The sequence below is a fragment of the Salmo trutta genome, chromosome 35 (genome assembly GCF_901001165.1).
Source record: "Salmo trutta chromosome 35, fSalTru1.1, whole genome shotgun sequence".
In the NCBI taxonomy this organism is placed as follows: Eukaryota; Metazoa; Chordata; class Actinopteri; order Salmoniformes; family Salmonidae; genus Salmo; species Salmo trutta.
The window spans coordinates 7,050,256-7,076,909 of NC_042991.1; the positions used below are offsets into that span (position 1 = coordinate 7,050,256).

At 42.5% G+C, this 26,654-nt stretch overlaps 1 protein-coding gene across 1 annotated transcript; it reads right to left on the reverse strand.

Moving 5' to 3' along the window:
• Nucleotides 1–4,955: 4,955 nt before the first annotated feature.
• LOC115174521 (WD repeat-containing protein 20) lies at nt 4,956–26,046 on the reverse strand. Its single transcript, XM_029733131.1, has 4 exons — nt 25,732–26,046; nt 9,476–9,658; nt 7,791–9,248; nt 4,956–7,409 (listed from the first exon to the last, which is right to left on the reverse strand). The coding sequence occupies exons 1-4, from the start codon at nt 25,978–25,980 to the stop codon at nt 7,356–7,358; spliced, it is 1,944 nt and encodes a 647-aa protein (XP_029588991.1). The 5' UTR covers nt 25,981–26,046; the 3' UTR covers nt 4,956–7,355.
• Nucleotides 26,047–26,654: the final 608 nt, after the last annotated feature.

The window sequence follows — 26,654 nt, forward strand, 5'->3', positions numbered from 1 at the left end:
TAGTGAGGTCGGGCACTGATGTTGGGCGATTAGGCCTGGCTCGCAGTCGTTGTTCCAATTCATCCCAAAGGTGTTCGATAGGGTTGAGGTCAGAGCTCTCTGCAGGCCAGTCATGTTTTTCCACACAGATCTCGACAAACCATTTCGGTATGGACCTTGCTTTGTGCACAGGGACATTGTCATGCTGAAACAGGAAAGGGCCTTCCCCAAAGTTTTGCCACGAAGTTGGAAGCGCAGAATTGTCTAGAAGTCATTGTATGCTATAGTGTTAAGATTTCTCTTCATTGGAACTAAGGGCCTAGCCCAAACCATGAAAAACAGCCCCAGACCATTATTCCTCCTCCACCAAACTTTACAGTTGGCACTATGCATTGGGGCAGGTAGAGTTCTCCTGGAATCCGCCAAACCCAGATTCATCCATCGGACTGCCAGATGGTGAAGCGTGATTCATCACTCCAGAGAACGCGTTTCCACTGCTCCAGAGTCCAATGGCGGGGAGCTTTACACCACTCCAGCCGACGCTTGGCATTGCGCATGGTGATCTTAGGCTTGTGTGCGGCTGCTCAGCCATGGAAGCAGTTATTGTGCTGACGTTGCTTTCAGAGGCAGTTTGTAACTGACATTTCCACTTCACAATAACAGCACTTACAGTTGAACGGGGCAGCTCTAGCAGGGCAAAAATGTGACGAATGGACTTGTTGGAAAGGTGGCATCCTATGACGGTGCCACGTTGAAAGTCACTGAGGTCTTCAGTAAGGCCATTGTACTGCCAATTTTTGTATATGGAGATTGCATGGCTGTGTGTTTGATTTTATTCACCTGTCAGCAACAGGTGTGGCTGAAATAGCCGAATACACTAATTTGAAGGGGTGTCCACATACTTTTGTAATATATAGTGTATGTAGATGTTTGTTAGTGACTGTGTTGTGGTTAAGATCAGGGCATATCTGTAACCTGAGGGAAGTCCAGGCTAACAGGAGACTGAGTTCTCATCCCAACATCCTACAGCTACATCAGATCATCTTGTGAGTAACACTGAATGTGTCTGTCCATTCCATAGGCCATCAGAGGGGACAAGCCTCAGTCTCAGGCGTTGGGAATTGTTACTAACATTTTATTTTTGGATAGCGGTTTACCGTAAATTCCGGACTATAAGCCGCAACTTTTTTCCCAGGCTTTGAACCCCGCAGCTTAAACAATGACGCGGCTAATATATGGATTTTTCCCGCTTTCAAATTTTTTTCCCCAAAAAAACACATTCTGTGATGTGCTCAGTTTTTTGGCGGCATGAAGCTTTCATTAGACCAATGAAATTGCCGAACGGGTTAAGGTCAAACAACTTTTTTGTTTACTGTTTAGATTAAATCGAGCGCTCTCAAACTTCCCATCATTCTGATTACGGTAGTCATTTTGTCACCCTCATCATGGCAAAGACACGGAGAAATGCATATGATGCAGCTTTCAAGTTGAAGGCGATTGATCTGGCTGTTGGAAAAGGAAATGGAGCTGCTGCACGGGAGCTTGGTCTTAATGAGTCGATGATAAGACGTTGGAAACGGCAGCATGAGGAATTGACTCAGTGCAAAAAGACAACTAAAGCTTACTGCTAATTTTATATTTTTTGTTACAAGCCGTTTTTCATAAAGCCTATTTATTTTTGTTACAAGCCGTGTTTCGTTAAAGCCTATTTATTTTTGTTACAAGCCGTGTTTCGTTAAAGCCTGTGTAAAGTTCATTTGTTTCAATGTAACGGTAGGCACCTGCGGCTTATAGACATGTGCGGCTTATTTATGTTCAAAATAAAAATAAATAAAAAATTCAGTGGGTGCGGCTTATATTCAGGTGCGCTTAATAGTCCGGAAATTCCGGTAGTTACATTAATTCTACATGGATGTCTCAGCTCCTATTTTGAATGCAAGTCACTTCAAATAAGAATCTGTTAACTGACTAGTTATGTTCGGTTCTTAACCAGAATCACTCTTCTGTGCTACTTACCATGAATTCCTTTCTGAAGTCATCACACTGAGGATAAACATTTAATATCAAGGCACACATGCTAGTTTCTTTCCCATTGCCACACTCTTCTTCTGTCTGATGTGTCCTGTCAGTGATGAGAACAGTGGTGCCATAGAGATACAGTTGAAGTCAGAAGTTTACATACACCTTAGCCAAATACATTTAAACTCAGTTTTTCACAATTCCTGACATTTAATCCTAGTAAAAATTCGCTGTTTTAGGTGTTAGGATGACCACTTTATTTTAATGTGAAATGTCAGAATAATAGTAGAGAGAATGATTTATTACAGCTTTTATTTCTTTCATCACATTCCCAGTGGGTCAGAAGTTTACATATACTCAATTAGTATTTGGTAGCATTGCCTTTAAATTGTTTAACTTGGGTCAAACGTTTCAGGTAGCCTTCCACAAGCTTCCCACAATAAATTGGCTGAATTTTGGCCCATTCCTCCTGACAGAGCTGCTGTAACTGAGTCAGGTTTGTAGGCCTCCTTGCTCGCACACGCTTTTTCAGTTCTGCCCACAGATTTTCTATAGGATTGAGGTCAGGGCTTTGTGATGGCCACTCCAATACCTTGACTTTGTTGTCCTTAAGCCATTTGACACAACTTTGGAAGTATGCTTGGGGTCATTGTCCATTTGGAAGACCCATTTGCGACCAAGCTTTAACTTCCTGACTGATGTCTTGAGATGTTGCTTCAATATATCCACATCATTTTCCTTGCTCATGATGCCATCTATTTTGTGAAGTGCACCACTCCCTCCTGCAGCAAAGCACCCCCACAACATGATGCTGCCACCCCCGTGCTTCACAGTTGGGTTTGTGTTCTTCGGCTTGCAAGCCTCCCCCTCTTTCCTCCAAACATAACGATGGTCATTATGACCAAACAGTTCTATTTTTGTTTCATCAGACCAGAGGACATTTCTCCAAAAAGAACTGGCTGGCTTTTTTATGGTGGTTTTGGAGCAGTGGCTTCTTCCTTGCTGAGCGGCCTTTCAGGTTATGTCGATATAGGACTCGTTTTACTGTGGATATAGATACTTTTGTACCTGTTTCCTCCAGCATCTTCACAAGGCCCTTTGCTGTTGTTCTGGGATTGATTTGCACTTTTCGCACCAAAGTACATTCATCTCTAGGAGACAGAATGCGTCTCCTTCCTGAGCGGTATGACGGTTGCGTGGTCCCATGGTGTTTATACTTGTGTACTAGTGCTTGTACAGATGAACGTGGTACATTCAGGCGTTTGGAAATTGCTCCCAAGGATGAACCAGACTTGTGGTAGTCTACAATTTTTCTTCTGAGGTCTTGGCTGATTTCTTTTGATTTTCCCATGATGTCAAGCAAAGAGGCACTGAGTTTGAAAGTAGACCTTGAAATACATCCACAGGTACACCGCCAATTGACTCAAATTATGTCAATTAGCCTATCAGAAGCTTCTAAAGCCATGACATCATTTTCTGAAATGTTCCAAGCTGTTTAAAGGCACAGTCAACTTAGTGTATGTAAACTTCTGACCCACTGGAATTGTGAAACAATGAATTATAAGTGAAATAATCTGTCTGTAAACAATTGTTGGAAAAATTACTTGTCATGCACAAAGTAGATGTCCTAACCGACTTGCCAAAACTATAGTTTGTTAACAAGAAATTTGTGGAGTGGTTGAAAAACGAGTTTTAATGACTCCAACCTAAGTGTATGTAAACTTCCGACTTCAACTGTATGTGAGCTGATGGAGATGAACGTCTATGAGCTGATTAAAGGTCAGTGAAGGTTAATGTAGTCTTAGCCTACACTTAGTATATGGCTGCATTTAATTTCAAAACATTGTTCCCTTCCTTCTTCCCTCATTCATTCCTCTTCATAGTTCTCAGACTGGTGGCCATAACCAGTTTTTCCATCTAGTTTCCCGCCATATTTCTTCCACATATCCAACCCCATCAGAGCGAAAGAGGGCAAAAGGGAAGGAACATTCACAACTGTCGGGAATGAAACACAGCCTTTGCCTTTTTGGAATTTAAAATGCTTTCAGCAGTAAACTAGTAATTTTTATCAGGGGTGAGGTGTAAAAACTGTGCTTAATTTCTACCATAACCCCTGACCTCTGAGTTAGCCCGACAGTACTCCATGCCAGAGAGCAGGCTCCACAACTACATGTACCAGCTCTGCAAGTCTCTGGACCACATGTACCGGTAAACACAGATGAGCATAGGAGAGCAGGCTCACTTCTGATACTGCATCAAGGGCAATTTCAGTTGATTTCTGTGACGTGTAGATTCTCCTCACAGTCGTGGGCTCTTCCACCGGGATGTGAAACCAGAGAACATTCTGATCAAGGAGAGACCGACTCCCTCAGACATAGATCTATTGAGTTTAGCAGAGAACTCCATTGCATCCACCATGGTGGCACTAAGAATGCCATGACAAACACAGTACATTTCCATCTCTGTACGGACAAGTTATATTCTACCCTACTCCGATAAAGATGATTATAGGCTCTGTCTACTTGTCCCTCTAGCCCAGAGAGGAGTCCCATCGCCCCCCTGGGCTGCACCTGTGGAGGGGTCCACAAAGACCCAAAACACTAATAGCTTCACTACTCCTAGGCCCATAATGTTTAGGGTGGGGTAGGTGGAGACACAATGCGGTGGTTTAATCTGTTCCAAGAAACCATTTCCGCTCTTTTAGTCATAACACTATTGAACAGTTGGTCAAACAAAACATTATGTTTAGTGATTTGAGACAGTAGTCTGTTCAAATTAAATTGAAGTGTCATTTGTCCACTCAATACTACCAAAACAGAGTGTTACAGCTACAATCATAATTGTTTAATTCAAGTGTGAATAAAACAGAATTGAGAGGAAACTCTTGACTGACTGTCCATTCATACTCATTCAGCCCGTAGGCCTACTAGTAAAGACTGGAGGTCGGAGACAACGAGGTCTGTCAAAGTTGTTTAATAGGTGTCACATGGAGGAAAAAATAATAAAAATACTCCCACTGTTAGACCTTGGAGAATCCTCACACTGCCTACCTGGGTGCTTCACAAAACTCCCTCATCTCCTGGGGTGGGTTCAGGGAGGTGAAACACTCGGGTGTGAGTTTCCTGGACGCTTCACAGCGCTAAAATAATCGTTATAGAAGTCCATTGTAGGCAATGGTTGTAAGATGATCTCAGTGCTATGAAGCTTTCGGAAAACGCTCAGCTGAAATGGGCACCTAGAAATGTCATGAATAGAGCTAACTCTAGTCCCCATCTACACGACAGATATTCCCATATCTTTTCTAGACAATACATTTCTATGTGAACGTTTCATAATGTTGCACCCCCGTAAACAAGGCCCAGCACTCATACCGCCATCAAGTAGTGACGTTTATCAACAGTGTCAGTTGACTAGAAATGTGGTTCACACACATTTCTGGTTTGACACACAGTCCCATTGTCATTACTCATGTAGCGGCCATAGTCCACACACACCTATAACACCGGTTTAGTCATATTTGTATACTAGATAGGTAGGTGAATTCACAGATGTTTTATGTACTGGGGCCTAATAATGGGTAAGAGAATTACGTTAGCGTTAGTCTTCCGTGGTTTACCTGAGCTCTGAGTGATGGCTGAATTAGACGGCTCCTACCTTAGCCTACGGCCCAGTCCCAAAACAACCACTATCACCTAAGCCCTGTGACACTTGTGGAGATCTAAGAAGATTGGATAGGTATATAAGCAATATTGTAAAGATTATATCTAGTCTTTCAATTTCCCCATTGCGTATACCTATATAATCCTCTCAGCATAGCACAGAGAAAAATATTACTCAGAACCTCGTCGACAGCACCCCCAACCCAAAACATCTTCCTGCGGCCATGCTCTCAGGACTTCACAAGTGCATAGGGTGCAGGAGCGAGTTTGGGACTGGGAAAACCTTTCTACATAGAGGAGTCTGCAGCGACAGGCTAGCTTTCAGCACTACCTACTCGATAGAGGATTCCACAGAGACATCTCCTATAACAAACATTTCATTATGAAAAATACACCTGAATTCTCTTTATGTACAACAGAAAGGAAAAAACATGAACCTGCATATTCAAGATTCATTTTTAATATTATTATGTATATTTTTCTGAATTAGAAATATCACTATTTTCTGAAATGAAGAACTTCAAACTAGTGTAACAATGATAATTTCACCAAATCATTGAAGTACAATATTTACATATAATACAGAGCCCATTTTTTAAATCTGAAACAATATTAAAATAAATGTTCAATAGATAAAGGTTTTTAATTCTATTTATATTTTTAACAACCTTGTCGGGGGAGTCCTTGCACACTCCAAAATTGTAAAGCCATTCTCTTCTAACAAACTATTAAGTGCAAACAATTCTTTTTTTTTTCTTCTTTAAAAAAAAAAAAAAAAAAAAACTGATTGCAGCGTCCAGACAGATTACTCGCCACAACCCAAGTGCATCCAAAGGCTGTCTTCAACCATCTTGTTTTTGTCCGATCATAATTATGAATAAAAATTAACATAAACAATAAAATCAGTGCAACGTACTCAAGCTGTGATATTCTGATTTAAATTCAAAAATATTTTTTATTGTAGTTATAGGAAGCAAACTGCTCCGGTCTCCCTTTGCTATGAACATGTGATCCAACTCCACCAGGGTTAGTCATGGATGAGGAACTAGCTAAAAGAGATAGCACCTGTCCCAAGACAACACCTAGCCCCTAAAACCTAGGCTAGATCTGAGAGGACTGAATAGTGGAGAAATGTGCCTACTACCATATTGATTAAACCTATCCAAGGTCTTTCAGATCTACATGAAGTGCCTAGGGGGTAGTAGTGGGCTAGGGGTGGTTTCTGGAGGAGGCCAAGCTATTAGAGACAAGCCCAGTCTGAAAACAAGCTAGCTTTTACAGGGATTGTTTTTGGATCGGGAAAGAGAATGTTGAGAGAGGAAGGGAGGTGAAAACAAAGTCAACACATCGCAGCCAGCCTCCCTCTCTGAACAACACTTTAAATCCTCCTGGACGATTTCAAGCATTCTGCACCTTTCACATGATCCTTTACACTCTTTTCAGACTGTGGCCCAACCCATCTACCCTCAATGGCCCACGTTAGCTATCCATCTTTCTATCTAAAGATTAACAGAACAAAAAGAGCTTCAGTAGTGGTGATGAAGGTGTGAGAGAGAGAGAGAGAGAGAGAGCGAGAGAGAGAGAGAGAGAGAACAGCACTGCAAGGCTGTGGCGAGGTGTGGCCAGGTCATCCTGTCCCGTCGTGTCTGTCTGTGGTCTGGTGGAGCTTGGTTTAGTTTAGCAGCACTAGCACCAGGGCTATACAACAGTCCCACTAGGAGAGTTGGCCGGGTTCTGAGATGATAGTAAGCCCTGTGGAGGAAGAGAGCAGAGGGGAATGAGTTAGAGGAGAAGAGATGGTGTTTTGGACACTCAGAACGGTAAAGCTATTTGAATTCAAACGTAGGTAATTGAGGGAAAAAAGTACGTTTTCATCATCATAAAGAAAATCAAATTAAGATCCTGGATTGATAATCACCATGGTAAGTGAATCACAGTAGGCAAAAGAGAATGCTGCGTCGCAAACCCCAACTCACTCAATCATTTTCAGAGACTTATGAGAAGTGTCTAGTCTAGGTGTTAGATGTCAAACTGAAGTGTCTGGGGTTGAAAGTGGCTTGGGGTTAAGACACCACTTTCCAAGGCCTGGCCCATATGTCTAGGGGTTAGGGTTTGGGGTTGTAACAGACTCACCACTTTACCGGGCCTGGCCCATGTGCAAATGAAGCCCTCCTGGCAGGCTGTGACCAGACAGTCCTCCAGGAAGATTAACACAGTGAGTCTTTCGTGAGCAATCTTCTTACACACCAGCGGCTCCAGCAGAGGAACCTCCTCCATGCGCGGGCACAGCAGCGTGCCCAGAGTCTTAGCGGCGTCCGCCTTGGCCGTCCGCGCCGCAGAGCTCAGTTGGTTGAGCTTGTCGCTGCTCTTGCTGCTGATGTGGCCCATGCTGTGGTTGCGTTTGTGGTCCTTCTCGTGGCGCTCCTTGCGTGTGTCATGCAGCGACAGTGTAGCGAATTTGCTGACGCCCGTGGCGATGAAGGTGCTGTCGATGATGCTGCTTCCTTTGCTGCTGCTCGTGTGGCAGTTAGGCGTGGTGCTGCCCCCTGCGGGGCCGGAGGAGTGTGGCAGGCTGTTGGAGCGCGGCAGGGGTGCGGGGAGTGAGTTAGCGGGGGTGCCACTGTTACCACTACTACTGCTCACTGTGTTGTTGCCATTGGTACCGGGTAGGTTAGTAGTAGGAGTAGTAGTAGGAGTAGTAGTAGTAGTAGTAGTAGTAGTAGTAGTAGTAGTAGTAGCAGTATTAGCAGCAGTAGTAGTATTAGTAGTGGCCGCCCCAGGAGCCGGGGGGCTGGTGGCACTCATGACGTTAGTGTGAGTTCTGGTACGTGACAGGGGCAGGTGGGGAAACAGGATGTCCTCAGTCAGGTCCCACAGACACAGCTGGGTGTCCTGGCCCACCGAGCCGAAGCGATAGGTCACGCTGACTGGCCTGCCGTCTGTAGAGTTCCTCTTGGAGAGATGTGATTGGGAGCTATTGGCCCGGTCCCGCCCCCCTCCAAAGTGGATCTGCTCGTGGAACTCCTCGTCGCTCCCGCTGAACTCGGCGGGTGGGTCGCTGTCCTCCACGCTGGTCGTACAGTGATCAAACGCCACCACGCTCACCCACGACTTGTGGCCGTGGCCCCTGGCAATCACCCTGCAGTCTGAGAAGGACCAGACTGTCACTAGGTCATCCTCCCCCCCGGCCACTATGTATCGTCCGTCCGGGCTCCAGCACACGCACAACAACCCGCCGAAGTAGCTCTTCATTGTGCCGTGCAGCTCGGCTGCGTCGAAGCCAAACACGCGCAGGAAGCCGTCCTGGCTGGCGCACGCAAGGAACTTCCCATCGGGGGAGAAGGCAAACTCGTTCAGCGCCCCCTCGCCTACTGTCCAGCGCAGTAGGGGGTTGCGGGCCGACTTGCTCTTGCAGGTGTGCACGGCGTAGCCATCGCCCTGTTTGAGGAGCTGGTAGTGGGGTGGCGTGGTGCCACAGGTGTGCTCTACGTTGTACAGGTACAGGCTGCCGCTGGAGTGGGCCACTAGGAAGAGGCTCTCTGAGCCAGGAACCCACCGTACACATGTCACACGAGACTTGTCTATCAGTCTCTGAGGGAGAGAGGGGGAGACAGTGGCTTGTCAGCGAGAGACAAGTAACTCAAGTGTCAGACATGCATTCAAACAAGATAAACACAAGCGTTAAACTTAAATGCATGCCTAATACATTGGATATTGGAACAGAACCTTTACTCTCATTTTGCATTAGAAAACAGTTTCCTCCCAGTAGGCAGTCAACCACCTTAGCCAGCTTGGCTAAAGTAAACTGTTAAACCTACCTCCTCATTGAAGAGCTTGCTGGTCTCCTTCTTGATTGGGTCAATGAGCTGCACCTGGCCGGCCGAGAAACCCACGAGCAGGGAGACGCTCTCCGCTGTGGCTGTGAGGGGGTTGAAGTCATGACACGTGGGCTGCGTTCCTTTGTATATCCTCTTGTCTATGGGCTTGCTCAGGTCAGCCGCCTAGAAACGTGGAAACACAGGACACAAAGTCTGACTCACAGGTACAGCAATTATCTTGAACATACACCTCAGTTATTTTACAAAGCCATTCTTCCTGTCTATATAACACTTGCAGATAATCATTGACCTAATGAGAAATGGTATCATTTCCATGTAAAAGGACCCATGATCACCAACATGTGAAGTTCATAGGAGAATGTCAAATTCGGTGTCAAATGAAAGCAATGAGCCTATAATGTTGAGGAATTAAGGGACATATAAATTGTTCAACCATTTTCCAACCTAAAAACTTGGAATAATCAAAGGCTTTGATTTCTGGTCAAACAGATGGAAAACGGGTCTTAGAAAACATCTACCAGAAAAAGTCTTAAAAAAGGTATTAGAAATTCATTTTTTTCTCTAGCATTTAAGATGCATTGCCTTGTGCCTTAATTCCGTTACCAAAAACCCACATATCTTTAAGACATTTTCAAATCGCTCTCCCTCATGAGGGAGAATAATGAAAGTTCACAGAAGTAACAAGGTAGACCTTTCAATTAGGTAAGTGTTTTTACTGATAGCAAATGTGTTTATTAATTGTTAAGCGATTAAAACTAAATTCCGTTACAAGATCAGTAATGTAATTCTCTAAACAAAATCGGTAACAGAATTTCTGCAATTGAATTGGCTACAATGGTAAATCATAGTAGTCACAAACCACAGTAGAGATCACAAGTTTGGACAGTACAGTAAAGTAGAGTACAGCTCACTAAAGTACACAGCGCACACTAGAGTTGAGTATACTATAATGTACTGTACTCTACTGTGCTGTACTTTGATGTCCAAACTTGTGAAACAGACATCTATGATTGGTGAAGATTTGATGCAGGCCGGACAAAACAAATTTGGCCTCGTTTGGGGGCAGAGCTCATTAAAATAGTGTAGACTAATACCCAAAACATGCAAAGGAGGAAATTGCATATTTATACCTTTGTGTACCTATTTAGGATACATCACCATGAAGTGACATTCATATCAATAATTATGCATCTCTGTGTAGTACAGATCAGGGACCTATAATGAAATTCCGTTAGTGGTTGTAAATCCACTTCACTTACTGTAGTTCAATAACCAAAATAGATTTTTCAAAGTCAATGTGTCATGACATAGCTGACACCCCATTCTTTCTGCAGACATTGAATCTTCATTCAGAGTAGATATTTAGCAGAGTTTGTGGAAAGTACCATGAATAGAATAGACCTATGGTTATTGGTTTGTGCAAGACACATAAAAAAGAGATTTGACCAATATTATGTTACCAAACTTAGCATCTGCACAGTTCTTCCAGTAAATGTTTGTGTAAAATGTGTTGTGTAAATTGTTAAAAGCATTCCTTGTGCATAGTTGTATGGTTTGTTAAACTTTGAAATCAACATTTTATTAAGTCAAAAATCTGAATCTCAGCACAATTCCCATATCGTGGAATTGCCCTATAGCAACAATATTAGTAGAGATGCAACGATTCACCACCAATAAGCAACGTCCCCAGTTCAAATGTTTAAGATACGACTTCGTCGGCCTGCGACCACTCTTTCAGTGTCGAGCTAAGTATATCATTATGTTGACAGTCATTGATCTACAAGTCATTTTTCATGTTGAACAACCCCAGGCAGTATCAGTAGCCTAGTCAAAATGCGCTGCGTCGAGAGCTGACCAATGAGGAGGTAGGCCTATTCCTGATCTGGCACATCTGCGCGTCACCTTCAGCATTAAAATGTTTGTAAAATGGCTTGGGGAACATTAGGCTTTATTAGTCGAATGACAACCCAATGTCATTTGATAGTTTATTTTTATCAAATGTGTGTTAAATTGTGTTTTACCGGAGTAAAAATAGCCTAAGCTACCAGCGGTGACAACTCATCTGACTATATGTAGGCTACATACTGATCAGGGCTTACATTAGATTTTATTTGATTGCTCAAATTTTCCATCACCAATAGGTTTGGTAGTTTTGCTTGAAACAATCAGTATATATGCTGGCGCGAATTCCGAGAGGACAAACGGGGGCTTAGCCCCCTCAGTGAAGTTTTATATGCCAAAATAATAAAAAAAGCTAAAAAGTTCTAATGATTGAGTGACAAGTTGGCGCAGAATCTGTATCTCCGCTGCGTCAGCACAATCGACAGAGCGCGCCACGGTGTGTATAGGGGGACTATGGAAAGCCACTGGGGTGGGTTAGGTATGACTCCTTTGAGTTTCCATAAAAAGCAGGGGGGGGGGGGGGGGAGAGAACACTTCTCATCTGTGGTAGGCTAAGTGAATAACATGACACGCCTCCACCTGTAATATTCGATTTAGATTTAAGGGCGGGGGTCAAGTTCACCATTGAAGCTGCTTCTCTCAACTCGGCCTCATGCCCCACCACTACAGAGTTTAGCTAGCTTCTTAGCTAGCTGTAAAAAGTGTTAGTGTTAGCCTTAGCCTATTTAGCTAGCTCGAATCAGCTAATTTGCCACGATGGATATCAGAAATTGGCTTCGCTAAAGTACTCAAACAAAGACAAAGGAGAAGGGGACACATGGCAACTGTGTCAGTAGTTGTTAAAAAGTTGACAGCATTGTGAAGTTCCTCTCTGACATCAAATGTCCATGTTTGTACAACACAGGAAGTAAGCCTCGAGGCTACAAGGCTGCTGAAGGCAGTGACGGACCCTGGCTTTAAATTTACAGCCACCATGGTCACAGAATCAGTCTAATCGATCCTTCAAACAAATTACTCCATGCAAAAGCAACAGATCTTTACACTGGAGCCAAAGTGCGTTGGAGTGTGCTGAAGCTGAGGTGTGACAGCGAGTTTGAAACCATTTGGGCACAGTTCCATGCCAGTTGCACTGACTCACCACCAGCTCCAAGCAAACGACAACGTTATGCAAGTACAAATCTCCAGCAATACATGGTGGACAGTACAGTAGGCCACGAGGACAGAGAAAAGATTGAGTGTAAAAAGACTGTTCTTGGACGCGTTCATTGGTGAAATGTCAGAATGATTCAGCGAACGCAACAGCCAACTGGTGGAGGCCCTGTGTGCCCTTGACCTAGAGAGCCATGACTTTCCAGATGTGAAAAAGGTGAAACCACTGCTGGATCTAAGCAAAACAGATTTGGTGGAAGCTGAGTTTAGTGTCACTTGCCAGTTTTTGCGCCAATGAGGACAAATGGACCCACTTGATATCCTGCAAACGAATCTCTGGGCCTCTCTCCGCTATGCCGATCGTGCTTACTGCACATGGATTGACTTTTGGGGCATCCACAGCTTCATGCGAGAACTCCTTTTCCACTTTGACAAATGTGTTCAGTCAGCACAGAAGAAGCATGCTACACCCAAGGAAAACTAAAACTAACCCAACTGGCATTTGAGGGGGATCTTACAAGAAGATTGAGAATGGAATGATTGATTATTCAGGAAGTTCCACAGAGGATCTTTTGAAAAGGTAATAAACAATCTAGCTGTTTGATTTTTCAAAAAATCTTTGTGGTATAGCCAGTGGTGTCATTTCAGCAAAAACCTAGGGTATGGAATGATAAAATTACTTCCTTAGCCAGCCAGCCTAAGTTTTCAACGGCCTTGCTTTAGTGTGTAGGGTGCTGTACATGCTGCTGACAGAGTGCCAACCTATCACTTCTTGGTCAAAAGCAATCAATGGTCTCAGCATTTGAACTTATGTTTATTGTGATATAGCGTGATAAGCTGCATTTTTTGAAGTATTCCAATTTATCAAATTTTTCATTTCTTTAGCACTTTATCACATATCGTTATAGACGGTATTTTTACAATACATACTGGTATGTGGATGCATAGTCAGATCCACCATCCCTCACACACACACACACACACAGTTAAAAAAATCATTAACCTAGCAAGTAGTAACATTGTCAAAGTTGCCCAAGGACAATCATATGAAGGGCATTAGGTGTCACATGTCTGTAAATTCATTATTAGGCTATCTCCAGAGGCACAAGACGCTGGCCCTACTGCCTTCCTGATGCCTGAACAATCATTAGCCCAGAGAGAGAGAGGCAGAAACAGAGACAGAAAGAGCTGCAGTGCCAATGTCTACCAACAGGTGGCTAGGAAAGAGATGCACCTCAGGGGTGACAACTTGACTCTAAATCAGAGAGATGCTGCCGTATAAACACTATAAGAGGGGTCATTTGTAATGTCGGTTGTAATTTAACCTCTATGGGCCAGTGGGACGCTTGCGTCCCACCTACTCAACAGCCAGTGTAATCCCGTGGCGCGATATTCAAATACCTTAGAAATGCTATTACTTCAATTTCTCAAACATATGACTATTTTACACCATTTTAAAGACAAGACTCTCGTTAATCTAACCACACTGTCCGATTTCAAAAAGGCTTTACAACGAAAGCAAAACATTAGATTATGTCAGCAGAGTACCCAGCCAGAAATAATCAGACACCCATTTTTCAAGCTAGCATATAATGTCACATAAACCAAAACCACAGCTAAATGCAGCACTAACCTTTGATGATCTTCATCAGATGACACTCCTAGGACATTATGTTATACAATACATGCATGTTTTGTTCAATCAAGTTCATATGTATTTTTACATTAGCATGTGACTAGCATTCCCACCGAACACTTCCGGTGAATTTACTAAATTACTCACGATAAACGTTCACAAAAAACATAATTATTTTAAGAATTATAGATACAGAACTCCTTTATGCACTCGCTATGTCCGATTTTAAAATAGCTTTTCGGTGAAAGCACATTTTGCAATATTCTGAGTAGATAGCCCGGCCATCACAGGCTAGCTATTTTGACACCCACCAAGTGTGGTACTCACCAAACTCTGATTTACTATTAGAAAAGTTTGATTACCTTTGCTGTTCTTCGTCAGAATGCACTCCCAGGACTTCTACTTCAATAACAAATGTTGGTTTGGTTCCAAATAATCCATAGTTATATCCAAATAGCGGCGTTTTGTTCGTGCGTTCAAGACACTATCCGAAGGGTAAAGAAGGGTGACGCACCAGACGCGTTTAGTGACAAAAAATGTCAAAATATTCCATTACCGTACTTCGAAGCATGTCAAACGCTGTTTAAAATCAATTTTTATGCGATTTTTCTCGTAAAAAAGCGATAATATTCCGACCGGGAGTTGTTGTTTTCGTTCAAAGAGAGAGAAAGTAAACATGGTGTCGGCTCGTGCACGCGCCTCCAGTCTCATTGTCCTCAGATCGACCACTATCCAAATGCGCTACTGTTTTTCAGCCATGGCCTGCAGTCACCATTCATCGTTCTGGCGCCTTCTGAGAGCCTATGGGAGCGTTAGAAAATGTCACGTTATGCCAGAGATCCCCTGTTTTGGTTAGAGATGATCAAGAAGGCCAAGAAATAGTCAGAGAGAGCGCTTCCTGTTTGGAATCTTCTCAGGTTTTGGCCTGCCAAATTAGTTCTGTTATACTCACAGACACCATTCAAACTGTTTTAGAAACTTTAGGGTGTTTTCTATCCAAATCAAACAACTATATGCATATTCTAGTTACTGGACAGGAGTAGTAACCAGATTAAATCGGGTACGTTTTTTATCCGGCCGTGCAAATACTGCCCCCTATCCCCAACAGATTAACAGCGGTTGTCAAATTCATGGATGTAAAACATCTAAGAGTAAGGGTTTGTGGACAGCTGGTCGGTACTAGGCAGTGAGTGGTACAGTAGGTCACTGCAGCTGGATTTGAGGCCCCCCGAAAGTATAGGCTAGGTTATCACTTGTAAGATAAGTAGCTATATTGGTGACGATTAGGGCCAAGAGTTTTTCCTGTCCATGTGAACTGACCAGGAAAAACACCTGGCCATAGTTTTACCTAAAGCTTTTCTGAGGAAATTCAGAAAAACTCCTGGCCCAAGGGATGATACTGTAGGAGTCAGTCTGAGACCCTGGTGATGCAACTGAGTGGAGGATCATCGAGGCAGCAAGGGAGATTATATGGCTGTCATAAGACTGCTGACAGATCTGTCAGAGCACGGCCAGCACACTTTGATATGCCAAGAATCCATGCTGCTCCAAAGCCCTCGACAAACCAATGACCATAGGCCTATTCTATCCATGGCACTTTAAACTTTAACTCATGTCATGTGAAACTCATTCAAAACACATAAGACAGGCAATTGATTAGGCCAAGCCTGTCTGAGAGGAATATTCAGAGTTCCACTCAGGATCAGATCTTGCAGATCTGTGTACCCTCAGATGAAAGACACCATGACAAATTCAATCACACACACCAAGAGCCACAACAGGGAGCACATAAATGCTCTGTCATACCTGCTAACTACGAGCTCCGGCATGAGTGATGACAGTGAGTGATTGAAAATGAATGTCAATAACCAGGTTTCTATTAGGGGTGTGAACATTTTAAAGTTAAAAACTTTGAAACAAAATTGTGATCTTTAACATGAAAGAAAAATGTAAATAGTGCAGTTATCACAAAACATGATTTTCCGTATTATAGCCTAACTAGACGATATGCTGTAAGGCCCGGGGAAAATTGTGTAATTGAAATATAACTTTAGGCCACTTTGGTACATTTGCAAGGCATGCTAGACAGATTATCAAGACATATTCACATCACAGCCTTTTCTGCCTGCCCCTTCCAAGCACCAGCTCGCCTGGGGCGTATTCATTATGCCGATTCTGTTGCAAACCGTTTCTTAAACGGAAGCAAACAAGGAGCAACCTACCAGCATTTATCCAATAGAAATTCTCCTTTTAGTTGCAAAATGTTTTGAACCGAGATCACTTTTCAAAATGGAGGCCGAGATCTACCGCTCAATATGTAACTTTTTGGGTGATCCAACCAAATGCACATAGAAATGTGAGCTATAGATCTGTCACTCATTAATAGCAAGTCTAAGAAGCGGCAAATATGTTCTATGTGCAATTTCTATGTTTCAGGTTCTTAAGTTTGTTTTTTGCATATTTTACTTTCGGTTGTGTGTACCAGCTTCAAAAAGCTGATTATTGAAAATAATATTTCACAGGGGTTTAGATGGTACAATGATTCTCTACACACTGCTTGTTTTGTCACAAACCCAAATTGGGTAAACTATTAGAATTTAAGCAACCAGGAAATGGCGGAGCAAGTTCTGTATATTGCACCTTTAATAACCTATTAAAAACCGTTCTGTAGCAATGAGGTTTGTGCAGGCTATAGGCCCAATACATTATCACTGCATTTTGACTATGCTTGAATTGCCTTGCCAGTGTTGTTCTTCTCAGACCATTTAAAAATTACATTTCAAAACTTGTGGTATACGAATACACTGGTAATATATAATTTGTTGTATTACTTGTGAGGCACAGCTGAGTGAGCAAAAACTGAAATAATTCCTTTTAATTTTACTGGACTGATTGTGCCTGCATCTGATGGTCTGCCTCTCACCGTTCCTCAGCTCTCGTTTCCTCCGCTGAGGCTGACCAAAAAGGGGCCACCGTCTTGCACCACATTTCATTATTTCTGCCTCATGCATGAATTCATGTTCTTACTCCTATCACCAGAGAACATGAAATATTCCTCAATATTAAAAAGGACAAGCCGCTAATAACATAAGCCAATCAAAGTGGAAGCTGCAGACATGGTGATCTGATTAGCCAGCAGTAGGCCTATAGGGGCACTTGATTTTCTCTCCCGGCCTTCCGGGTAGGAGGAGTTTCTACAGTCAGACAGATTAAATAGCTAAAAATGGGAACACGTACTACCCAGCATGCATGGCAGCTGAATCCAGTACACCTACCGTAAAACTAATAATACCTAATCCGTTTTTAATATTTTTTTTTATAGAAATGTTTGGCGATCGACTGATTGGTGACCACTGGTTAGGACTAATAATTATACCCCTGCTCTTTCTCTTCGCTAATGATACGAGTGTGTGTTCACTCTTCGGTCTGTTGCGTGTAGAATATCCTAGCCTATTCATTGATAGGCCCTGCTTTACTGAAATTGCAAGCAAAGAAATTGTGAGATACATCATTCCATTGCGAGATACAGCTTTGATTGCTGATAGATAGAACCGCGCACTAGGCCTGTCTGCCTGCCTGGTGGCCGACCTGCCTATGTTGTGCCCCTCCCCTTACTCTCACACCATGCCCAAACGCGTCCGCCATTCGGAGCAAATAGATTTTGTCCCCCCCACACCAAATGCGATCACAACACGCAGATTGAAATATCAAAACAAACTCTGAACCAATTATCTTAATTTGGGGACAGGTTGAAAGCATTAAACATTTATGGCAATTTAGCTAGCTAGCTTGCAGTTGCTAGCTAATTTGTCTTAGTTAGCTTGCTGTTGCTAGCTAATTTGTCCTGGGATATAAATGTTGAGTCATTTTACCTGAAAATGCACAAGGTCCTCTACTCCGACAATTAATCCACAAATAAAACAGTCAACCGATTTGTTTCTAGTCATCTCTCCTCCTTCCAGGCTTTTTCCTTCTTTGGACTTAACATGGCGATTGGCATCTAACTTTCATAATAGGTGTATTACCACAACCGACCGACCGACCTCAGTTCATTTTTCAATCACCCACGTGGGTATAACTAATGAGGAGATGGCACGTGGGTATATACTTCTATGAACCAATGAGGAGATGGGAGAGGCAGGTCTTGCACCATGTTCAGTGTCACAAATAGAACTGACTTCTATTTTAGCGTTTGGCAATGCAGACGCTTGTTGGCGCGCGTGAGCAGTGTGGGTGCAATGATTGAATAATATGTGTACATTTAATTTTGCGAAGCAAGCGGTGTGGTCAGAATGTCAGTCCCTCATTGCTCGCTATGAAAGTTGTGTTTGTGTTCTCGGAAATACAGCAACTAATCAGTCTCCTCCTTTCTAAAAATACTTAAGAGTCGATTTGTAGCGGAATCGAATCCTGACACTCAGAAATGGGAGTAGACGTGCAATGATTAGAGGAATAAATTATTTTGGAGTCGAACTTTCTACCACTACGTCACCGTCGTTAACAGTTGGACAAATGGCAGAGAAAGGCAAGCGACAGCAGCGAATTCCTGTATGGCTTTCAGAAGTTAAATGAGAAGGGAATGCTAACTTTGCGAGATGGAACTGAGGTACAGTGATGGTAGTACAGTTGCATTTGAAAAGGGACGCACCGTGAGACCCAACCCGTTGCTGGCAGCAGTGCAGCGTGAATTAGTGTGAATTTTAGAAAATGTTATTGTTTTAATGAAGAAAAAAAATTTGCCGCTTAAACGTTAAGAAAAAAAAATTGTCACATACCTAGTTTCCATCCAACCTGTTTATGCAAGTAAAGTAAAAGTACATGTTGGATGAAAAAAGTAGTCACGACAGGCCTGACGGAAACAGAAAATCTGTCAGTAAACTTTTCAAATGTCGACAAAACAAAAAACACACGAGACAAGGTGGGATCTTTGTAAAATGAATAATGTGAGAAATGGTGGTACAAATGCCTTTATGGGCAAATATTGATATAATAACCATCATATCGAAGTAAACTTGGAGTCACACAATGTGTTGTGTGGTCTTCCCACTACAACTTGGGAATTGATGCAGTTAATTACGCTACAGCTGAAATAAGTTATGAACTTCACAGGGTGGTAAAAATGCACGGTGATGAGCTTCATGCTCCTTTCCAATAAATATCAGGGATCTTATTCTGGTGACATGATCATCAATGCTTGGCTGGCGTTTAACAAATAAAAAGAATCTCGCTCTTTTGTCCATAATAATCTTAAAATCGGCTATACCGCACTGTCTGCGAGTGGTTGGCTAGAGCGCACATGCCAAGACCAGAGTGGGAACATTCACTATCTATCTATCTATATATATATAAATAAATAAATAAAACGCACAATTTGTGATAAATGGATTTTCAACTCTACTGATGGTTTAACTTGTACATAGGAATTTAACCGTGGAAGTTATTTTTATATACACTATGTAATCATGCATTTTATCCACAACAAGTCAATTGCATGGAAACATCTCTGGTGGGAAAATGCAGATATTGTTTTTAGGATTTTAGAATATTCACATGTAAATCTGTCTCCAAATGGAAGGAAAACTATCTAGTGACAACAAAAATCAGTTTAGCCAATTAGACTGGAGGGTGCTTAGCCTTCTGCCTCCTTGTCTTTAACTGAGAAATGTCCACACAGACACTGCTAAAATATAATCCAAAACCACTATTAAACTCATTTCGAGATTAACAGACTATGTCCTAACTCTCTGGTAATGAGCGAGGGACTGTAGACCTACTCCCTGCTATAAGATGACTTGTCACAGGGAAACAGAAATGCATCTCCTGCTTTAAACCAATCCAATGAAACCAAACAGCACCCTCAAATCCAACCAACAGGCGGTAGCTCTGCAGCCCTATACCTAGGGGTATTCTACAAAACAAGATCAATGAGTGAGCCACCTAACTCTAATAAGACTGCAGAAATAACTATTGATTTTCTTGTTAATTAAAAAAAGCTAAACTTAGATGTGTTATAGTGTGTTTAATCAATTAGACCACACACATTTCAAGCTTCTCTCTCAAAAATTAAAAGTTATATCAGAAGATTTAGGCAAGTTAGCTGGCTTGTGGTATAGCCTTCTGGTATGCTTCACTGACTACAGGAAGGACTACATAGAGACCTGCTGAGTCCAGTCCTGGGGAGGGCAGGTTTGCCAATCTTACCAACCTGGGCTAAAGAGAGCACTGTTTACAGGAAATGACAAGGTGACAGGAGTGAACTCAGTGAAGAAGTAGGTCTTTATGATGCATTAAACCGGTCTGTCCCTTAAATTATTTTCCAGACAGGGCACAGAGGCCTCCAAAGCAACATCCAGGCCCTCTGGCACAAAACCTTTTGTATAAATTGTGTCAAGGTCAGTAGACCATTTATTAGTCGGAACACTTGCAAAACTTGGTGACAAGTGTTAAAATATCTTACAATCTCCCACACAGATCTACTCCATCCAAGAAGTTAAATGGGCAGTGCAGTCAAAAACATTATTTTCCTGTGTTTTACAGTGCCTTTGAAAACTATTCAGACCCCCTGACTTTTCCACATTTTGTTATGTTACAGCCGTATTCTAAAATTGATGATAGTTTTCCCACCCTCCAAATTTACACACACAATACCCCATAATGACAAAGCAAAAGCAGGCTATTTTGTTTTGCTAATTTATATTTAAAAAAAACTGATATCACATTTACATAAGTATTCAGACACTTTACTCTGTACTTTGTTGAAGCACCTTTGGCAGTGACTACAGCCTTGATTATTCTTGGATATGAAGCTACATGCTTGGAACACATGTATTTGGGGAGTATCTCCCATTTTCTCTGCAGATTCACTCAAGCTCTGTCAGGTTGAATGGGGAGCGTTGCTACACTGCTATTTTCAGCTCTCTCCAGAGATGTTCGGTCGGGTTCAAGTCCGGTTTCTGGCTGGGCCACTCAAGGACATTCAGAGACTTGTCCCGAAGCCACTCCTGTGTTGTATTGGTTGTGTGGGACGTTGTCCTGTTGGAAGGTGAACCTTCGCCCCAGTCTGATGTCCTGAGTGCTCTGGAGCAGGTTTTCATCAAGGATCTCTCTGTACTTGGAGTCCCCTGGAATCCATTTCAGTTAACAGGTGTGCCTTGTTAAAAGTGAATTTGTGGAATTTCTTTCTTAATGAATTTGAGCCAATAATTTGTGCTGTGACATGGTAGGTGTGGTATACCGAAGATTGCCCTATTTGGTATAACACCAAGTCCATATTATTGCAAGAACAGCTCAAATAAGCAAAGAGAAATGACAGTCCATCATTACTTTAAGACGTCAAGGTCAGTCAATGCGGAAAATTTCAACAACTTTGAAAGTTTCTTCAAATGCATTCGCAAAAGCCTATACTCTTCTGTAAACTAGTCATCTCTGTATACCCGTCGCAAGACCCACTCAGGGCTCTATGGTGCTATCATTTTGGTCACATCTGCTCCTAAATATTTTGCTGTGCAACCTGACATTTTTATTTGGGAGCGCCAGTGCCCCTACAGTACTTGGATAACATTTAGTGCAACAAAAATAAATGAAAAGGGATAGCCTCTTCAGGAGATTTTTTCATGTGCTCCTACATTTTTCAACTCCTCGTAAAAAATCTCAGCGTAGAGCCCTGCCACTGGTTGTTGCTTATTTATGAAACCCTCTTAGGCCTCACTTCCCCCTATCTGAGATATCTACTGCAGCCCTCATCCTCCACATACAACACCCGTTCTGCCAGTCACAGGAGACTGCGTGAAATCAGGCCTTCATGGTCCAATTGGTACAAAGAAACCACTACTAAAAAGGACACCAATAAGAAGAAGAGACTTGCTTGGGCCAAGAAACACGAGCGATGGACATTAGACCGATGGAAACCTGTCCTTTGGTCTGATGAGTCCAAATGTGAGATTTTTGGTTCCAATCGCAGTGTCTTTGTGAGACGCAGAGTAGGTGAACGGATGATCTCAGCATGTGTGGTTCCCACCGTGAAGAATGGCGGAGGTGTGATGGTGCTTTGCTGGTGACATTGTCTGCGATTTATTTAGAATTCAAGGCACACTTAACCAGCATTCTGCAGCGATACGCCATGCCATCTGGTTTGCGCTTAGTGGGACTATAATTTGTTATTCAACAGGACAATGAGGAGTGGCAGGTAGCCTAGTGGTTAGAGCGTAGGGTCAGTAACTGAAAAGTTGACAGATCAAATCCCTGAGTTGACGAGGTAAAAATCTGTCGTTCTGCCCCTGAACAAGGCAGTTAAACCCACTGTTCCTAGGCCATCATTGTAAATAAGAAATTGTTAACGGACTTGCCTAGTTAATAAAAAATAAAAAAAGACCCAACACACCTCCTTGACCAAGGAGGAGAGTGATGTAGTGCTGTATCAGATGACCTGGCCTCCACAATCACCTGACCTCAACCTAATTGAGAGGGTTTGGGATGAGTTGGACTGCAGAGTGAAGAAAAAGCAGCAAACAAGTGCTCAACATATGTGGGAAGTTCCAGGTGAAGTTGGTTGAGAGAATGGCAAGAGTGTGCAAAGCTGTCAAAGGCAAAGGGTGGCTACTTTGAATAATCTAAAGCAACATATTTTGATTTGTTTAACAGCTTTTTGGTTACTACATGATTCCATGTGTTATTTCATTGTTTTTCAAATTTAGAAAAATTCATTAGGCCCTTATCTATGGATTTCGCATGACTGGGAATACAGATATGCATTTGTTGGTCACAGATACCTTTAAAAAAAAAAAAAAGTAGAGGCATGGATCAGAAAACCAGTCAGTATCTGGTGTGACCACCTTTTGTCTCATGCCGCATGAAACATCTCCTTTGCATCGAGTTGGTCAGGCTATTGATTGTGGCCTATAGAATGTTGTCCCACTCATTTTCAATGGCTGTGCGAACTTGCTGGATATTGGCGGGAACTGGAACACTCTGTCGTACACGTCGATCCAGAGCATACCAAACATGGTCAGTGGGTGACATGTTTGCGTATGCAGGCAATGGAAGAACTGGGACATTTTCAGGTTTCAGGAATTGTGTAGAAATCCTTGCGATATGGGGATTAAACATGAGGTAATGGCGGTGGAATGGCACGACAATGGGCCTCAGGATCTCTTTGTGAGGCAATTGTGTTCATTTTCCGTAGCTTCTGCCTGCCCATACAATAATCCCACTGCCACCATGGGGCACTCTGATCATAATGTTGACATCAGCAAACCACTTTCCCACACGAAGCCATACACGTGGTCTGCGATGGTAAGGCCGGTTGGACGTACTGCCAAATTCTCTAAAACGACATTGGAGGCGGCTTATGGTAGTGAAATGAACATTCAATCATCTGGCAACAGCTCTGGTGGACATTCCTGCAGTCAGCATGTAATTTTCACACTCCCTCAAAACTTGAGACATCTGTGGCGTTGTGTGACAAAACAGCACATTTTAGAGTGGTCTTTATTGTCCCCAGCATAAGGTACACTTGTGTAATGATCATGCCGTTTAATCAGCTCCTTCATGGAGCGGCAGGTAGCCTAGTGGTTAGAGCGTTGGGCCAGTAAATGAAAGGTTGCTAGATCGAATACCTGAGCTGACAAGGTAAAAATCTGTCGTTCTGCCCCTGAACAAGGCAGTTAACCCACTGTTCCTAGGCTGTCATTGGAAATTAAAATTTGTTCTTTAAGTGACTTGCCTAGTTAAATAAAGGTAATTAAATAAAATCATATTCCTCAGGTGGGAGGATTATCATGGCAAAGGAGAAATGCTTACTAGCAGGGATGTAAACAAATTTGTGCAGAAAAATAAGCTTTTTCTGCATATGGAACATTTCTGTTATCTTTTATTTCATCTCATGAAACCAACACTTTACATGTTGCATTTATATTTTTGTTCAGTGTATATTTGCACTAGGAGGTTGGAAACCTAAACCCCACAGAAGAGGCTAGCTAGGACAATGGTAGACAGTGTCCTTCGCCCCCACCCGTCAGGCACTGCTTTCCTACAGTTCTGTTAACGACGGCAAGGGGCAGGTGTTCAGCAGGCTGGAGCGAAGGACAGACACTTTGCTAGCTAGGAAGACTGGTACACAGCAGACGCTGTTATTTTCCTTTTAAGCCACATTTTAGTAGCAAGGACAATCAGGGAAAATACAGAATACCATTAGTGTCACACAAGCATGAAGATGCCGTGCTTGAAAGGGGGGCGTTCATGCAGGAACCAATGGGAAGCTTGAGGGAGGGGGAATTTATTATTGTTTTGGTCTGCCTGGCAACATCACCAGGCAGTTGAAGTTAATAGACCAATAACAAAGAGTTCCCAATAACAGCTCATTTTCTAGTTACATATCCCTCCCATTAAGCTCCTCCAATTAGGTCCCTCACTGAAGACTACTCATGCAAATTTCTTGCGTGAGAAAATGCTTTTTTCAAAAAGCTACTTGTTTCTTTTTGACAATTTTAATTGAAAACAATCACAGTAAGATACTTAAATTGTTAGCCAGAAATGATTTGATATTGTGATAAAAACAGCTGCATTGGACCTTTAAAACCAACTAGCCCAACACAGTAAGTCCTGGAAGTGGTAAAACATCTTCCTCATCATAACAATAGAAAGCCTCTAGGAGCTAATGGATTATTTACTGGTGTCTGATAATGGTATAACTTTAACTTGTTTTATGTTTTGAACAAGTTTAGAAATGTGTGGATCAGACATATGATCATCATCGTCACTAGATACCGAAAACAAGCATACAGCTCGATGCAGTGCCATCCCCAAATGTTGCATCACCACCACTGTCAGAACCAGACAGATCACTTGCATGACATCATCATCCCGAATCAACAAACACAGCTTACTTCCAACCTAACACACATCCACGATACTGTACAACGCTGGCTTTGGGGCCTTTAAGTACCAGCAGCATAGCACACATAACTAGCTTGCTATGCAATGGTCAACTATTCTATGATTGCAAAGAACCTGTGCAGAATCAATTAAACAAGAGCACTAAAAACACAACTAGTTAATTATCACTAACGTCAAAATACACTATGTCAACGAGGAAACGTGTCTTATTTAACATACTCTGAAACTGCAGATGTCAATCAACATGTCAGAACTGAAGACGGGACCGAGCCTTTGCCCACACTCCAAGGTTAAATCGTACATATCCATATAGAGCAAATAGGCATCACACAAGAGTAATCTCATGCCTATGAGTAAACTGTCCACCATAACAGAAGGAGGGCCCTTCACTTGAATTGAACTGGTTAACTGGCCAGCTAAATAGCTAAGTAGGTGGGTGGGTGACATGTAAACCAGCATATCTCCACAAGGTGCGGGCAAAACAAACTGTGGCGATGCTAGCTAGCTAGCTAGCTAGCCACCATAGCTAAGTGGCCTAGTCTGGCTATCTGCGCACGTCAGTGAAAATACCATACCGGACAGCAATTTGCTATGCGTTTGAACACACACATTCACTTCTTGATAATACAGGCATTGTCACCTGAGTGCTGTGTACCTTTCTTACGCCTTTGTAGATATAAAAATACAGTTCCCGGCCCACATTGAAACAGATTCTGTCGCCGTTGCCGGACTGGTCGTTGACGTTCACGAAGGAGACTTTCACCGGATTCGAGCCCTGTGAATTGAAAGGCACCCTGTTAGGGCGGCTATATTCGGAGTGAGTGAGGAGTTTATAGACACCTTCCCGAGTGGTGAATTGAGTTTTAATTTCGTTCATCTCCTTCCCTCCTCCCTCCGCCGCCATCTTGGAAATTGGCGTTCATCCTGTCCAAAACCCGGATCTTACCCACAGAGCATGCGCTCGGCAGTTGATTCTAGAACCCATGCGCTAAAAGCGTCAATGAAGTGAGAAGTGACGCTCCAGTTTAGCGAAAGTAGTGAGGTATTCACTTCTAAACCCTCGACAAAATAAATGTCAGAGTTTAATCTAGTTTAAACGCTCTTGTGGAATTGCATGGATGTGTAATTTCTTCTTGTGGAGAATGCGGTCTCTGTGGGTCCTTGAATCATGGTGGACCTTTGGAATATAATATCATCCTGAACGCGCTCGAGAATGTCGTAAAGAAAAAAAGTGATCTTTCAATTTGAATACAATCCCTTTACATGACATGTATATTAATTTTGTGAATATGAATATATGATGAATATTTGATTGGATTAATTACATAAATTAATGACATTGGAAATTGCATACTCCAGTCATCCAGTCCAATCATCAGAGTTGCAAGCAATTCAATGTATTCCTTCTTGTTCATAATTTGTTCTGTCCTAACGTTCTCTGTAGTATGACCATAGTCAAAATGTAATTATTCTGTCTCCTCTCGATGTTTACATCCACTAGGGGAGATACAGTAACTTCTCGAAACAACTAGATATGTTTTAATAACTCGTCTGTTGCTAATAGTGCCATCCTCTGGT

Excerpts from the sequence above, each read along its gene's own strand:
- LOC115174521 (XM_029733131.1), bottom strand. The coding sequence starts at position 25,980 with ATGGCGGCGGAGGGAGGAGGGAAGGAGATGAACGAAATTAAAACTCAA. Across the intron at positions 9,659-25,731 it reads TCTACAAAGGCGTAAGAAAG|GCGGCTGACCTGAGCAAGCC; the intron begins GTACACAGCACT and ends CCACGTTTCTAG. Across the intron at positions 7,410-7,790 it reads GGGCCAGGCCCGGTAAAGTG|GGCTTACTATCATCTCAGAA; the intron begins GTGAGTCTGTTA and ends CTTCCTCCACAG.